General features: G+C 37.2%; 1 protein-coding gene across 1 annotated transcript in view; it reads left to right on the top strand.

Moving 5' to 3' along the window:
* LOC117343522 (cubilin-like) overlaps positions 1-17,430 on the top strand; it is a 149,347-nt gene that overhangs the window by 14,969 nt on the left and 116,948 nt on the right. The window contains exons 7-9 of the mRNA XM_033905904.1: positions 11,858-11,896; positions 14,486-14,587; positions 14,773-14,876. Of these exons, the coding sequence (XP_033761795.1) occupies positions 11,858-11,896; positions 14,486-14,587; positions 14,773-14,876 (245 nt within the window). The remainder of the gene's footprint in view (positions 1-11,857; positions 11,897-14,485; positions 14,588-14,772; positions 14,877-17,430) is intronic.

Genomic DNA, 17,430 nt, shown 5'->3' with positions numbered 1-17,430 from the left:
CTGACAACATTGACATATATAGAAGGGGAGGGAACTCATTTATTATTGACATTTTGACAAGGGGAGGTAACCCAATTCACTAAGCCAATAATGACATCTATACAAAAGAAAGGAACTTACTACAACAGCTAACATTTTGAGAAGGGGAAGCAACACAATTTACTTTAACAACACTGACAGCAGGCCAAGAGTAGATAACTGTCATAGAACCCAACACAAAGAGACAAAAATGTCCTCAAACTTTCTGCAAAAAATGTAGCTAGATGAAACACTAAGATAAGTTTGTAGGCCCCTGGCCATACAGGAGGGCAGTTAATACTTAATGATATCGGCACTGTTGGTTATCAAAGGGAGATAATTCACTTTAAGTAAGCAACACTGTCAGACCTTATCTATAATGGCACATGATGAGTAGATTGATTCTGTTCATATAGTACTTCTTAATTGTTAGTGTTCTATCATCTGTTTTCATAGTAAGATTTCTGATAGTAAGATTTGTGAACATATGATTTTTGATAGTGCTATTTCTGAAAGTAAGAATTCTGATAGTGTTATTTCTGATAGTGTTATTTCTGATAGTGTGATTTCTGATAGTGTGACCTCTGATAGTGTGACCTCTGATAGCAGTATTTCTGATAGTGTGATTTCTGATAGTGTGATTTCTGATAGTTTGATTTCTGATAGTTTGATTTCTCATTTCTGATAGTGTGATTTCTGAAAGTAAGATTTCTGATAGTAAGATTTCTGATAGATTTCTGATAGTTTGATTTCTCATTTCTGATAGTGTGATTTCTGAAAGTAAGATTTCTGATAGTAAGATTTCTGATAGTGTGATTTCTGATAGTGTGATTTCTGATAGTATGATTTCTGATAGTTTGATTTCTGATAGTGTGATTTCTGATAGTATGATTTCTGATAGTAAGATTTCTGATAGTATTATTTCTGATAGTAAGATTTCTGATAGTAAGATTTCTGATAGTATGATTTCTGATAGTAAGATTTCTGATAGTATGTTTTCTGATAGAAAGATTTCTGATAGTTTGATTTCTGATAGTATGATTTCTTATAGTAAGATTTCTGATAGTAAGATTTCTGATAGTATGATTTCTGATAGTGTGATTTCTGATAGCGTGATTTCTGATAGTGTGATTTCTGGTTGGATAATTTTGTGAATTTACATTTAAAGCAATATATGCATTTATCAAGATATAGCCAGAATTGGTCTTCATGTATATTTGAAATAATCAGGTTCATTCCTTGAACTGTTCGGGTATGAAAGGATAACTCTGCTTCGAGATATAAGCCATCAAAACTGGTTACATGATGAAAATTTGGCTAAAAATAGGTCGTTAGGCATGATTGATTTGCATTCAATCTGAAACTTTGTTGTCGTAACTTTATAGACCTATCACAGTGATTAATCTAGTCTGACGTACAGGTTTGTAACTTTATAGACCTATCACAGTGATTAATCTAGTCTGACGTACAGGTATCACAGTGATTAATCTAGTCTGACGTACAGGTATCACAGTGATTAATCTAGTCTGACGTACAGGTATCACAGTGATTAATCTAGTCTGACGTACAGGTTTGTAACTTTATAGACCGATCACAGTGATTAATCTAGTCTGACGTACAGGTATCACAGTGATTAATCTAGTCTGACGTACAGGTATCACAGTGATTAATCTAGTCTGACGTACAGGTATCACAGTGATTAATCTAGTCTGACGTACAGGTATCACAGTGATTAATCTAGTCTGACGTACAGGTTTGTAACTTTATAGACCTGTCACAGTGATTAATCTAGTCTGACGTACAGGTATCACAGTGATTAATCTAGTCTGACGTACAGGTATCACAGTGATTAATCTAGTCTGACGTACAGGTTTGTAACTTTATAGACCTGTCACAGTGATTAATTTAGTCTGACGTACAGGTATCACAGTGATTAATCTAGTCTGACGTACAGGTATCACAGTGATTAATCTAGTCTGACGTACAGGTATCACAGTGATTAATCTAGTCTGACGTACAGGTTTGGTTTTACAAGAGATTGTTGTTATTGTTCATCTTAGAAATTTATCCTTTAAACGCTCAACCATTGCTGTTTATTTTTCAAAAGATTTCTTGTCAGCTTGATATATAAAAAAGTATTATTAACCTGAGTGATCTTGATAAAAAAGATCAATTATCAACCTGATCTTGATAAAAAAGATAAATCATCAACCTGATCTTGATAAAAAAGATAAATTATAAACCTGATCTTGATAAAAAAGATAAATTATAAACCTGATCTTGATAAAAAAGATAAATTATAAACCTGATCTGAGGGCTCGTGTAAACTGCAAATTTTAACCTTAAGGAAATAAACATGTAAAACAAAGATACCATTACATGATAAGATATACATATTTATCAGGTGATTTATGGCAGGTCAATATCAGCTGGGTGGATCAAAAATCTCTACCTGTCTATAAAGGCAACCTGTCTATATTGACCGTTTTTCTGCCTACCCTTGAGCGGTCTATCAGATAGGTGTACTTTTATTCTGCATGATGCATCTTGAATCGAATACTCATGTTTTGTTGAGGTGACCAAGGATTTTGATATAAAGTCAAGAAAAATTTAATAATTCCTTGATGTTTGCGGTATTTCCTGTGATCATTTAAGCTCCGATTGTAACTGGCATGGTGTTTATAATACCTACCCTTCCTATAATGTATTGTGTTGAGCTCATACTGTGTCAGGGCTTTTTTTGAGGACTTTTTGGGGCCGTTAATGGGCCCCATTACCATGTGAAATTATTTCTCATTTAAGTCAAATTCCTAAATATTTGCAGTTTTACCGTAAAAAATCTTTCCCAATTCACGGATTTTCTTCCAAAAACTGAGTGAAAAAGGCCCTATCCAAAAACCAGTGAGAAAAAGCCCTGCATGTACTCTTTGTGGCATAAACATGTGGCATGTTGGTTCTGAATGATATTGTAGTTTGAGGAGAAGTGTTTGGGCAGTATAACTTAGCCTTTGGATGTTATTCACATTCCTTGTTTGCTGTGATGCCAGGAGAAGATTTTGCCTCACGGTTAGTTATGTAAATATGAGGCCGGGAGAAGATTTTGCCTCACGGTTAGTTATGTAAATATGAGGCCGGGAGAAGATTTTGCCTCATGGTTAGTTATGTAAATATGAGTCCGGGAGAAGATTTTGCCTCACGGTTAGTTATGTAAATATGAGGCCGGGAGAAGATTTTGCCTCACGGTTAGTTATGTAAATATGAGTCCAGGAGAAGATTTTGCCTGACGGTTAGTTATGTAAATATGAAGCCGGGAGAAGATTTTGCCTGACGGTTAGTTATGTAAATATGAAGCCGGGAGAAGATTTTGCCTCACGGTTAGTTATGTAAATATGAGGCTGGGAGAAGCTTTTGCCTGATGGTTAGTTATGTAAATATGAGGCCGGGAGAAGATTTTGCCTCACGGTTAGTTATGTAAATATAAAGCCGGGAGAAGATTTTGCCTGACGGTTAGTTATGTAAATATGAGTCCAGGAGAAGATTTTGCCCGACGGTTAGTTATGTAAATATGAGGCCGTGAGAAGATTTTGCCTGATGGTTAGTTATGTAAATATGATGTAAACATCTGGCATGCGTTTGAGAATATTTACCATCCATCCTTCAATTGTCTTGTCTGAGACTTTAAGCATTTAAATCTGTCAAGTGGCATCATGGCTGAGAATGTCAGTGTTTACAACCCGAGGTATGGCATCGTGCTGGCACGTCACTGTCTTGTACAGCAGGTGACTGTAAAAGGTTTCAACTTTCTTATAGGTCAGGAGAGGCAATAACAACCGGGGGTCGAGGATAACCAACCGACGGGTAATGTCTGTTATAGGGCTGAAAGATATAGATATACATGTATACCAGGCGTGTAATGTCTGTTATAGGGCTGATAGATATACATGTATACCAGGCGTGTAATGTCTGTTATAGAGCTGATAGATATAGATATACATGTATACCAGACATGTAATGTCTGTTATAGGGCTGATAGATATAGATATACATGTATACCAGACGGGTAATGTCTGTTATAGGGCTGATAGATATAGATATACATGTATACCAGACGTGTAATGTCTGTTATAGGGCTGATAGATATAGATATACATGTATACCAGACGGGTAATGTCTGTTATAGGGCTGATAGATATACATGTATACCAGATGTGTAATGTCTGTTATAGGGCTGATAGATATAGATATACATGTATACCAGACATGTAATGTCTGTTATAGGGCTGATAGATATAGATATACATGTATACCAGATGTGTAATGTCTGTTATAGGGGTGATAGATATAGATATACATGTATACCAGACGTGTAATGTCTGTTATAGGGCTGATAGATATAGATATACATGTATACCAGACGTGTAATGTCTGATATAGAGCTGATAGATATAGATATACATGTATACCAGACGTGTAATGTCTGATATAGAGCTGATAGATATAGATATACGTGTATACCAGACGTGTAATGTCTGTTATAGGGCTGATAGATATAGATATACATGTATACCAGACGTGTAATGTCTGTTATAGGACTGATAGATATAGATATACATGTATACCAGACGTGTAATGTCTGTTATAGGGCTGATAGATATAGATATACATGTATACCAGACGTGTAATGTCTGTTATAGGGCTGATAGATATAGATATACATGTATACCAGATGTGTAATGTCTGTTATAGGGCTGATAGATATAGATATACATGTATACCAGACGTGTAATGTCTGTTATAGGGCTGATAGATATAGATATACATGTATACCAGACATGTAATGTCTGATATAGAGCTGATAGATATAGATATACATGTATACCAGACGTGTAATGTCTGTTATAGGGCTGATAGATATAGATATACATGTATACCAGACGTGTAATGTCTGTTATAGGGCTGATAGATATAGATATACATGTATACCAGATGTGTAATGTCTGTTATAGGGCTGATAGATATAGATATACATGTATACCAGACGTGTAATGTCTGTTATAGGGCTGATAGATATAGATATACATGTATACCAGACGTGTAATGTCTGTTATAGGGCTGATAGATATAGATATACTTGTATACCAGACGTGTAATGTCTGTTATAGGGCTGATAGATATAGATATACATGTATACCAGACGTGTAATGTCTGTTATAGGGCTGATAGATATAGATATACATGTATACCAGACGTGTAATGTCTGTTATAGGGCTGATAGATATACATGTATACCAGATGTGTAATGTCTGTTATAGGGCTGATATATATAGATATACATGTATACCAGACGGGTAATGTCTGTTATAGGGCTGATAGATATACATGTATACCAGATGTGTAATGTCTGTTATAGGGCTGATAGATATAGATATACATGTATACCAGACATGTAATGTCTGTTATAGGGCTGATAGATATAGATATACTTGTATACCAGACTATAATGTCTGTTATAGGGCTGATAGATATAGATATACATGTATACCAGACGTGTAATGTCTGTTATAGGGCTGATAGATATAGATATACATGTATACCAGACGTGTAATGTCTGTTATAGGGCTGATAGATATACATGTATACCAGACGTGTAATGTCTGTTATAGGGCTGATAGATATAGATATACATGTATACCAGATGTGTAATGTCTGTTATAGGGCTGATAGATATATATATACATGTATACCAGACATGTAATGTCTGTTATAGGGCTGATAGATATACATGTATACCAGACGTGTAATGTCTGTTATAGGGCTGATAGATATACATGTATACCAGACGGGTAATGTCTGTTATAGGGCTGATAGATATAGATATACATGTATACCAGACGTGTAATGTCTGTTATAGGGCTGATAGATATAGATATACATGTATACCAGATGTGTAATGTCTGTTATAGGGGTGATAGATATAGATATACATGTATACCAGACGTGTAATGTCTGTTATAGGGCTGATAGATATAGATATACATGTATACCAGACGTGTAATGTCTGTTATAGGGCTGATAGATATAGATATACATGTATACCAGACGTGTAATGTCTGTTATAGGGCTGATAGATATAGATATACATGTATACCAGACATGTAATGTCTGTTATAGGGCTGATAGATATAGATATACATGTATACCAGATGTGTAATGTCTGTTATAGGGCTGATAGATATAGATATACATGTATACCAGACATGTAATGTCTGTTATAGGGCTGATAGATATAGATATACATGTATACCAGACGGGTAATGTCTGTTATAGGGCTGATAGATATAGATGTATACCAAACATGTAATGTCTGTTATAGGGCTGATAGATATAGATATACATGTATACCAGACGGGTAATGTCTGTTATAGGGCTGATAGATATAGATATACATGTATACCAGACGTGTAATGTCTGTTATAGGGCTGATAGATATAGATATACATGTATACCAGACAGGTAATGTCTGTTATAGGGCTGATAGATATAGATATACATGTATACCAGGCGTGTAATGTCTGTTATAGGGCTGATAGATATACATGTATACCAGACGTGTAATGTCTGTTATAGGGCTGATAGATATAGATATACATGTATACCAGACGTGTAATGTCTGTTATAGGGCTGATAGATATAGATATACATGTATACCAGACATGTAATGTCTGTTATAGGGCTGATAGATATACATGTATACCAGACGGGTAATGTCTGTTATAGGGCTGATAGATATAGATATACATGTATACCAGACGTGTAATGTCTGTTATAGGGCTGATAGATATAGATATACATGTATACCAGACGGGTAATGTCTGTTATAGGGCTGATAGATATAGATATCCATGTATACCAGATGTGTAATGTCTGTTATAGGGCTGATAGATATAGATATACATGTATACCAGACGGGTAATGTCTGTTATAGAGCTGATAGATATAGATATACATGTATACCAGACGTGTAATGTCTGTTATAGGGCTGATAGATATAGATATACATGTATACCAGACGTGTAATGTCTGTTATAGGGCTGATAGATATAGATATACATGTATACCAGATGTGTAATGTCTGTTATAGGGCTGATAGATATAGATATCCATGTATACCAGATGTGTAATGTCTGTTATAGGGCTGATAGATATAGATATACATGTATACCAGGCGTGTAATGTCTGTTATAGGGCTGATAGATATAGATATACATGTATACCAGACGTGTAATGTCTGTTATAGGGCTGATAGATATAGATATACATGTATACCAGATGTGTAATGTCTGTTATAGAGCTGATATATATAGATATACATGTATACCAGATGTGTAATGTCTGTTATAGGGCTGATAGATATAGATATACATGTATACCAGACGTGTAATGTCTGTTATAGAGCTGATATATATACATGTATACCAGGCGTGTAATGTCTGTTATAGGGCTGATAGATATAGATATACATGTATACCAGACGTGTAATGTCTGTTATAGGGCTGATAGATATAGATATACATGTATACCAGACATGTAATGTCTGTTATAGGGCTGATAGATATAGATATACATGTATACCAGACGTGTAATGTCTGTTATAGGGCTGATAGATATAGATATACGTGTATACCAGACGTGTAATGTCTGTTATAGGGCTGATAGATATATATATACATGTATACCAGACATGTAATGTCTGTTATAGGGCTGATAGATATAGATATACATGTATACCAGGCGTGTAATGTCTGTTATAGGGCTGATAGATATAGATATACATGTATACCAGGCGTGTAATGTCTGTTATAGGGCTGATAGATATAGATATACATGTATACCAGACATGTAATGTCTGTTATAGGGCTGATAGATATAGATATACATGTATACCAGACGTGTAATGTCTGTTATAGGGCTGATAGATATAGATATACATGTATACCAGACATGTAATGTCTGTTATAGGGCTGATAGATATAGATATACATGTATACCAGGCGTGTAATGTCTGTTATAGGGCTGATAGATATAGATATACATGTATACCAGACGTGTAATGTCTGTTATAGGGCTGATAGATATAGATATACATGTATACCAGACGGGTAATGTCTGTTATAGGGCTGATAGATATAGATATACATGTATACCAGACGTGTAATGTCTGTTATAGGGCTGATAGATATACATGTATACCAGACGTGTAATGTCTGTTATAGGGCTGATAGATATAGATATACATGTATACCTGACGTGTAATGTCTGTTATAGGGCTGATAGATATAGATATACATGTATACCAGATGTGTAATGTCTGTTATAGGGCTGATAGATATACATGTATACCAGACGTGTAATGTCTGTTATAGGGCTGATAGATATAGATATACTTGTATACCAGACATGTAATGTCTGTTATAGGGCTGATAGATATAGATATACATGTATACCTGACGTGTAATGTCTGTTATAGGGCTGATAGATATAGATGTATACCTGACGTGTAATGTCTGTTATAGGGCTGATAGATATAGATATACATGTATACCTGACGTGTAATGTCTGATATAGGGCTGATAGATATAGATATACATGTATACCAGATGTGTAATGTCTGTTATAGGGCTGATAGATATAGATATACATGTATACCAGACGTGTAATGTCTGTTATAGGGCTGATAGATATAGATATACATGTATACCAGACGTGTAATGTCTGTTATAGGGCTGATAGATATAGATATACATGTATACCAGACGTGTAATGTCTGTTATAGGGCTGATATATATAGATATACATGTATACCTGACGTGTAATGTCTGTTATAGGGCTGATAGATATAGATATACATGTATACCAGACGTGTAATGTCTGTTATAGGACTGATAGATATAGATATACATGTATACCAGACGTGTAATGTCTGTTATAGGGCTGATAGATATAGATATACATGTATACCAGGCGTGTAATGTCTGTTATAGGGCTGATAGATATAGATATACATGTATACCAGACGTGTAATGTCTGTTATAGGGCTGATAGATATAGATATACATGTATACCAGATGTGTAATGTCTGTTATAGGGCTGATAGATATAGATATACATGTATACCAGACGTGTAATGTCTGTTATAGGGCTGATATATATAGATATACATGTATACCAGACGTGTAATGTCTGTTATAGAGCTGATATATATAGATATACATGTATACCAGACGGGTAATGTCTGTTATAGGGCTGATAGATATACATGTATACCAGACGGGTAATGTCTGATATAGGGCTGATATATATAGATATACATGTATACCAGACGTATAATGTCTGTTATAGGGCTGATAGATATAGATATACATGTATACCAGACGGGTAATGTCTGTTATAGGGCTGATAGATATACATGTATACCAGACGTGTAATGTCTGTTATAGGGCTGATAGATATAGATATACATGTATACCAGACATGTAATGTCCATTGGATAAAGAGATGGTTATAGACAGGTGGATACAGAGATGGTTATAGACAGGTGGATACAGAGATGGTTATAGACAGGTGGATACAGAGATGGTTATAGACAGGTGGATACAGAGATGGTTATAGACAGGTGGATACAGAGATGGTTATAGACAGGTGGATAAAGAGATGGTTATAGACAGGTGGATAAAGGGATGGTTATAGACAGGTGGATACAGAGATGGTTATAGACAGGTGGATACAGAGATGGTTATAGACAGGTGGATAAAGAGATGGTTATAGACAGGTAGATAAAGAGATGGTTATAGACAGGTAGATAAAGAGATGGTTATAGACAGGTGGATACAGAGATGGTTATAGACAGGTGGATAAAGAGATGGGTATAGACAGGTGGATACAGAGATGGTTATAGACAGGTGGATAAAGAGATGGTTATAGACAGGTGGATACAGAGATGGTTATAGACAGGTGGATATAGAGATGGTTATAGACAGGTGGATAAAGGGATGGTTATAGACAGGTGGATACAGAGATGGTTATAGACAGGTGGATAAAGGGATGGTTATAGACAGGTGGATACAGAGATGGTTATAGACAGGTGGATATATAGATGGTTATAGACAGGTGGATAAAGGAATGGTTATAGACAGGTGGATACAGAGATGGTTATAGACAGGTGGATACAGAGATGGTTATAGACAGGTGGATACAGAGATGGTTATAGACAGGTAGATAAAGAGATGGTTATAGACAGGTAGATAAAGAGATGGTTATAGACAGGTGGATACAGAGATGGTTATAGACAGGTGAATAAAGAGATGGTTATAGACAGATAGATAAAGAGATGGTTATAGACAGGTGGATAAAAAGGTGGTTATAGACAGGTGGATACAGAGATGGTTATAGACAGGTGGATAAAGAGATGGGTATAGACAGGTGGATACAGAGATGGTTATAGACAGGTGGATAAAGAGATGGTTATAGACAGGTGGATACAGAGATGGTTATAGACAGGTGGATATAGAGATGGTTATAGACAGGTGGATAAAGGGATGGTTATAGACAGGTGGATACAGAGATGGTTATAGACAGGTGGATAAAGAGATGGTTATAGACAGGTGGATACAGAGATGGTTATAGACAGGTGGATAAAGGGATGGTTATAGACAGGTGGATAAAGAGATGGTTATAGACAGGTGGATATATAGATGGTTATAGACAGGTGGATAAAGGGATGGTTATAGACAGGTGGATACAGAGATGGTTATAGACAGGTGGATACAGAGATGGTTATAGACAGGTGGATACAAAGATTGTTATAGACAGGTGGATAAAGAGATGATTATAGACAGGTGGATAAAGGGATGGTTATAGACAGGTGGATAAAGAGATGGTTATAGACAGGTGGATAAAGGGATGGTTATAGACAGGTGGATAAAGAGATGGGTATAGACAGGTGGATACAGAGATGGTTATAGACAGGTGGATATAGAGATGGTTATAGACAGGTGGATAAAGAGATGGTTATAGACAGGTGGATACAGAGATGGTTATAGACAGGTGGATACGGAGATCGGTATAGACAGGTGGATAAAGGGATGGTTATAGACAGGTGGATATAGAGATGGTTATAGACAGGTGGATACAGAGATGGTTATAGACAGGTGGATATAGAGATGGTTATAGACAGGTGGATACAGAGATGGTTATAGACAGGTTGATACAGAGATGGTTATAGACAGGTGGATGCAGAGATGGTTATAGACAGGTGGATACAGAGATGGTTATAGACAGGTGGATAAAGGGATGGTTATAGACAGGTGGATACAGAGATGGTTATAGACAGGTGGATAAAGAGATGGTTATAGACAGGTGGATACAGAGATGGTTATAGACAGGTGGATAAAGAGGTGGTTATAGACAGGTGGATACAGAGATGGTTATAGACAGGTGGATACAGAGATGGTTATAGACAGGTGGATAAAGAGATGGTTATAGACAGGTGGATACAGAGATGGTTATAGACAGGTGGATACAGAGATGGTTATAGACAGGTGGATACAGAGATGGTTATAGACAGGTGGATAAAGAGATGGTTATAGACAGCTAGAGAAAGAGACAGTTATGGACAAATCATCGTTGCAAATATGAAATAGCTTATGCTGAACAATAGTAGGTTGTAAATATACACTGAGTGTATAATATTTAGATATATTGTAGGTCAGTGGACATATGATTTTGGATGTTGAACTAATTTCATAAATAAGATAATTTATTTCTGTTTAATTCAATCCAGGTCAGAACATTGCAGAGACAAGTTGCGAATTTACGTTCGGTAAGTAGCCAGAAGACATCTGCAGATCTATACAGGACCCAGGGGCCTTTACAATGTCCCTATAGATCGTTGTATATTATTATACCTCATGTTTATAACAGTGCCTGTGATTAGCCGAAACGCATCACGTGGAAAAGGGACAAAACATCATATCTCCCTGAGGCGCATGATCCAGGGAGATTGATATCGTACTGCGTGCCCCCATGCATGGCGACCCCCACATTCTGTTGTGAGAGTTGTCTCCCTTCCAGTTGTTTACAAATGGCGTACAAGCAGAAATGCAAATGTTTTCGTGCAACCAAAACAGCAGAAAAAGATAAAATTATCAAAATAAGATTTCTCAGAAAACGAAAATATCGACATATGTACACGCCAACTGTTTCCAAGAGTTTCTAAAGGAAATTGTCAATAACACCTTGACATGGAATCGTATCGATTGAGGGACCAGGATCACAGGGGTTTGTGATAGAAATGATATTTCATATCTTCAGTTTATTAGCTCACCTGGACCGAAGGTCCGGTGAGCTTATGCCATGGTGCAGCGTCCGTCGTCCGTCGTCCGTCCGTCAACATTTGCTTCAAATCGCTACTAGTCAAAAAGTTCTTATTGGATTTTGACCAAATTTGGTCAAAAACATCCTTGGCAGAAGGGGATCAGATTTTGCATAAATGGTGACTCTGACCCCCAAGGGGCCTGAGGGGCGGGGCCCAATAGGGGAAATTGAGGCAATTCCTTTAAATCGCTACTAGTCATTAAGTTATGAATGGATTTGAACCCAATTTGGTCAGAAACATCCTTTTGGGAAGGGGAACAGATTTTGCATAAATGGTGACTCTGACCCCCAAGGGGCCTGAGGGGCAGGGCCCAATAGGGGAAATTAAGGCAATTCCTTTAAATCGCTACTAGTCATAAAGGTATGAATGGATTTGAACCCAATTTGGTCAGAAACATCCTTTGGGGAAGGGGAACAGATTTTGCGTAAATGGTGACTCTGACCCCCAAGGGGCCAAAGGGGCGGGGCCTAATGGGGAAATAGAGGTAATTCCTTCAAATCGCTACTAGTCATAAAGTTATGAATGGATTTATACCCAAATTGGTCAGAAACATTCTTATGTGAAAGGGAACAGATTTTGCATAAATGGTGACTCTGACCCCCGAGGGGCCAAAGAGGCGGGGCCCCATATGGGAAATAGAGGTAATTCCTTTAAATCGCTACTAGTCATAAAGTTATGAATGGATTTGAACCCAATTTAATAAGAAACATCCTTTGGGGAAGAGGAACAGATTTTGCATAAATGGTGACTCTGACCCCCGAGGGGCCAAAGAGGCGGGGCCCCATATGGGAAATAGAGGTAATTCCTTTAAATCGCTACTAGTCATAAAGTTATGAATGGATTTGAACCCAATTTAATAAGAAACATCCTTTGGGGAAGGGGAACAGATTTTGCATAAATGGTGACTCTGACCCCCGAGGGGGCAAAGGGGCGGGGCCCCATATGGGAAATAGAGGTAATTCCTTTAAATCGCTACTAGTCATAAATTTATGAATGGATTTGAACCCAATTTAGTAAGAAACATTCTTTGGGGAAGGGGAACAGATTTTGCATAAATGGTGACTCTGACCCCCAAGGGGCCAAAGGGGCGGGGCCTAATGGGGAAATAGAGGTAATTCCTTAAAATCGCTACTAGTCATAAAGTTATGAATGGATTTGAACCCAATTTGGTAAGAAACATTCTTGGGGGAAGGGGAACAGATTTTGCATAAATGGTGACTCTGACCCCGAGGGGCAAAAGGGGCGGGGCCCCATATGGGAAATAGAGGTAATTCCTTTAAATCACTACTAGTCATAAAGTTATAAATGCATGTTGTAAACTCAGTGAGTCTGGACTTCATTATTTCTTTAAAGCAGTTGGGATCCCCACGCTATAACCATAAATAGCATTGTTTGAGGTTAACAAACAAAAGGAATTGAACATGAACATTATTTTGACATTTGGTCAAATCCAACCAGGTGAGCGATACAGGCCCCATGGGCCTCTTGTTTTTGAGTATCATCATTCATTACTGAATATTTTTTGATATAATAAACCATTTATTAACACAGTCAGTTATATTATGAATTTATGGCCCTGGAAACAGGGTACATTTGTAATATGAAGGTTTGTTTACCCTCAGCTCTCATATTTCCCTCGGGCAAGCCCTCAAGAAATGTGATCCCTTCGGGTAAACATGCAAACCTTTATATTTCCCTGCATCCAGGGACATAAATGCATAATATAACTGACTGTGTTAATAACAAAAAAATGATTGCTGTAACACAGGGAATTGGCACGAATTCTCAACTCACGGTCCATATAATGCTTTTATAATACTTATGTATGGCTGTTGGTTGGGAATTTACTGCAAAGTTCCTTTGTACCATCATTATCTCAAATTGTCTGATAACTTCTCACTGATTTTTTTTCATTGAGGTACATGCACATAGTACAATGTAATTCATTTGATCATATCTATTGAAGTTTCACTAGATTTCTATATTGAATATTTTGAATGTGTTGATTTTATAAATGGTCCTTGTACATTTCAGCTGCTTACACAGAATGAATGTAGTAGCAATCCGTGTAGAAATGGCGGCACCTGTATTGACAGGTACAATGCCTACTCCTGTCGATGTCCGCCCGCTTGGACGGTAAGTCTCTCGATAAACTCAGCTTTTATAATTACTCTCGCTGTTTGCCTGCTTGTATTTGAATTTTAAAATTCAGCTATAACACAAATTTTGCATCCTACAGGACAAGTTTTGAAAATGCATTTTATCATCATAGATGATGATGATGTCAATTGATGATGATGATGATGATGATGATGTTTTAGGGAGAGACTTGCGATGAAGATGTGAATGAATGCTCTGAGTATACCGGAACAGATCGAGGTTGTCAGAATGGAGCCACGTGTGTCAACAACAGGGGTAGTTTCACGTAAGTTATTCTGGGACAAATCCATGTTGTCAGTTCCCCACACTTGTGTCAGTACAGCGATGTTGTGTCTACCATGTTTCTTTTTACGTTTAGGACTATCTATTATGCTGGTAAATGCATGTCTGTCAGTCTGTCATCACTTTGGTTTCCGGAAAATATCTCCAAATCCAGAAGACCGAAATATTTGAAATTTCACATGGTGATATACTCTGTACAGATGTGAAACAGGGATTTAAAAATATTCTTTTGGAATTGGTCAAGGTGAAGACCACTGTTACTATAAATAGAAACAAAACATTCTTTAAAAAACACAAAGATTCAAAATTGTCAGTGTACCAGTAACTACCACGGTATTTGTTTGTGTTGACAGTTGTCATTGATCAGTAACTACCACGGTATTTGTTTGTGTTGACAGTTGTCAGTGTACCAGTAACTACCACGGTATTTGTTTTGTGTAGACAGTTGTCAGTGTACCAGTAACTACCACGGTATTTGTTTGTGTTGACAGTTGTCAGTGTACCAGTAACTACCACCACAGTATTTGTTTGTGTTGACAGTTGTCAGTGTACCAGTAACTACCACGTTATTTGTTTGTGTTGACAGTTGTCAGTGTACCAGTAACTACCACAGTATTTGTTTGTGTTGACAGTTGTCATTGTACCAGTAACTACCACGGTATTTGTTTGTGTTGACAGTTGTCAGTGTACCAGTAACTACCACGTTATTTGTTTGTGTTGACAGTTGTCATTGTACCAGTAACTACCACGTTATTTGTTTGTGTTGACAGTTGTCAGTGTACCAGTAACTACCACAGTATTTGTTTGTGTTGACAGTTGTCAGTGTACCAGTAACTACCACAGTATTTGTTTGTGTTGACAGTTGTCAGTGTACCAGTAACTACCACAGTATTTGTTTGTGTAGATAGTTGTCAGTGTACCAGTAACTACCACAGTATTTGTTTGTGTAGACAGTTGTCAGTGTACCAGTAACTACCACGGTTTTTGTTTGTGTAGACAGTTGTCAGTGTACCAGTAACTACCACCACAGTATTTGTTTGTGTTGACAGTTGTCAGTGTACCAGTAACTACCACGGTATTTGTTTGTGTTGACAGTTGTCAGTGTACCAGTAACTACCACAGTATTTGTTTGTGTTGACAGTTGTCATTGTACCAGTAACTACCACGGTATTTGTTTGTGTTGACAGTTGTCAGTGTACCAGTAACTACCACAGTATTTGTTTGTGTTGACAGTTGTCAGTGTACCAGTAACTACCACAGTATTTGTTTGTGTTGACAGTTGTCAGTGTACCAGTAACTACCACAGTATTTGTTTTTGTTGACAGTTGTCAGTGTACCAGTAACTACCACGGTATTTGTTTGTGTTGACAGTTGTCAGTGTACCAGTAACTACCACGGTATTTGTTTGTGTTGACAGTTGTCAGTGTACCAGTAACTACCACGTTATTTGTTTGTGTAGATAGTTGTCAGTGTACCAGTAACTACCACCACAGTATTTGTTTGTGTTGACAGTTGTCAGTGTACCAGTAACTACCACCACAGTATTTGTTTGTGTTGACAGTTGTCAGTGTACCAGTAACTACCACAGTATTTGTTTGTGTTGACAGTTGTCAGTGTACCAGTAACTACCACCACAGTATTTGTTTTGTGTTGACAGTTGTCAGTGTACCAGTAACTACCACGGTATTTGTTTGTGTTGACAGTTGTCAGTGTACCAGTAACTACCACGTTATTTGTTTGTGTTGACAGTTGTCAGTGTACCAGTAACTACCATGGTATTTGTTTGTGTTGACAGTTGTCAGTGTACCAGTAACTACCGAGGTATTTGTTTGTGTTGACAGTTGTCATTGTACCAGTAACTACCACCACAGTATTTGTTTGTGTTGACAGTTGTCAGTGTACCAGTAACTACCACAGTATTTGTTTGTGTAGACAGTTGTCAGTGTACCAGTAACTACCACAGTATTTGTTTGTGTTGACAGTTGTCAGTGTACCAGTAACTACCGAGGTATTTGTTTGTGTTGACAGTTGTCAGTGTACCAGTAACTACCACAGTATTTGTTTGTGTAGATAGTTGTCAGTGTACCAGTAACTACCACAGTATTTGTTTGTGTTGACAGTTGTCAGTGTACCAGTAACTACCACCACAGTATTTGTTTGTGTTGACAGTTGTCAGTATACCAGTAACTACCACGGTTTTTGTTTTTGTTGACAGTTGTCAGTGTACCAGTAACTACCACGGTATTTGTTTGTGTTGACAGTTGTCAGTGTACCAGTAACTACCATGGTATTTGTTTGTGTTGACAGTTGTCAGTGTACCAGTAACTACCACGGTATTTGTTTGTGTTGACAGTTGTCAGTATACCAGTAACTACCACGGTATTTGTTTGTGTTGACAGTTGTCAGTGTACCAGTAACTACCACGGTATTTGTTTGTGTTGACAGTTGTCAGTGTACCAGTAACTACCACGTTATTTGTTTGTGTAGACAGTTGTCAGTGTACCAGTAACTACCACGGTTTTTGTTTGTGTAGACAG

The sequence above is a fragment of the Pecten maximus genome, chromosome 2, assembly GCF_902652985.1.
Source record: "Pecten maximus chromosome 2, xPecMax1.1, whole genome shotgun sequence".
Classification (NCBI taxonomy): Eukaryota; Metazoa; Mollusca; class Bivalvia; order Pectinida; family Pectinidae; genus Pecten; species Pecten maximus.
Note: the sequence above shows the minus strand (reverse complement) of the source record. Positions and strands in the feature narration are given on the sequence as shown.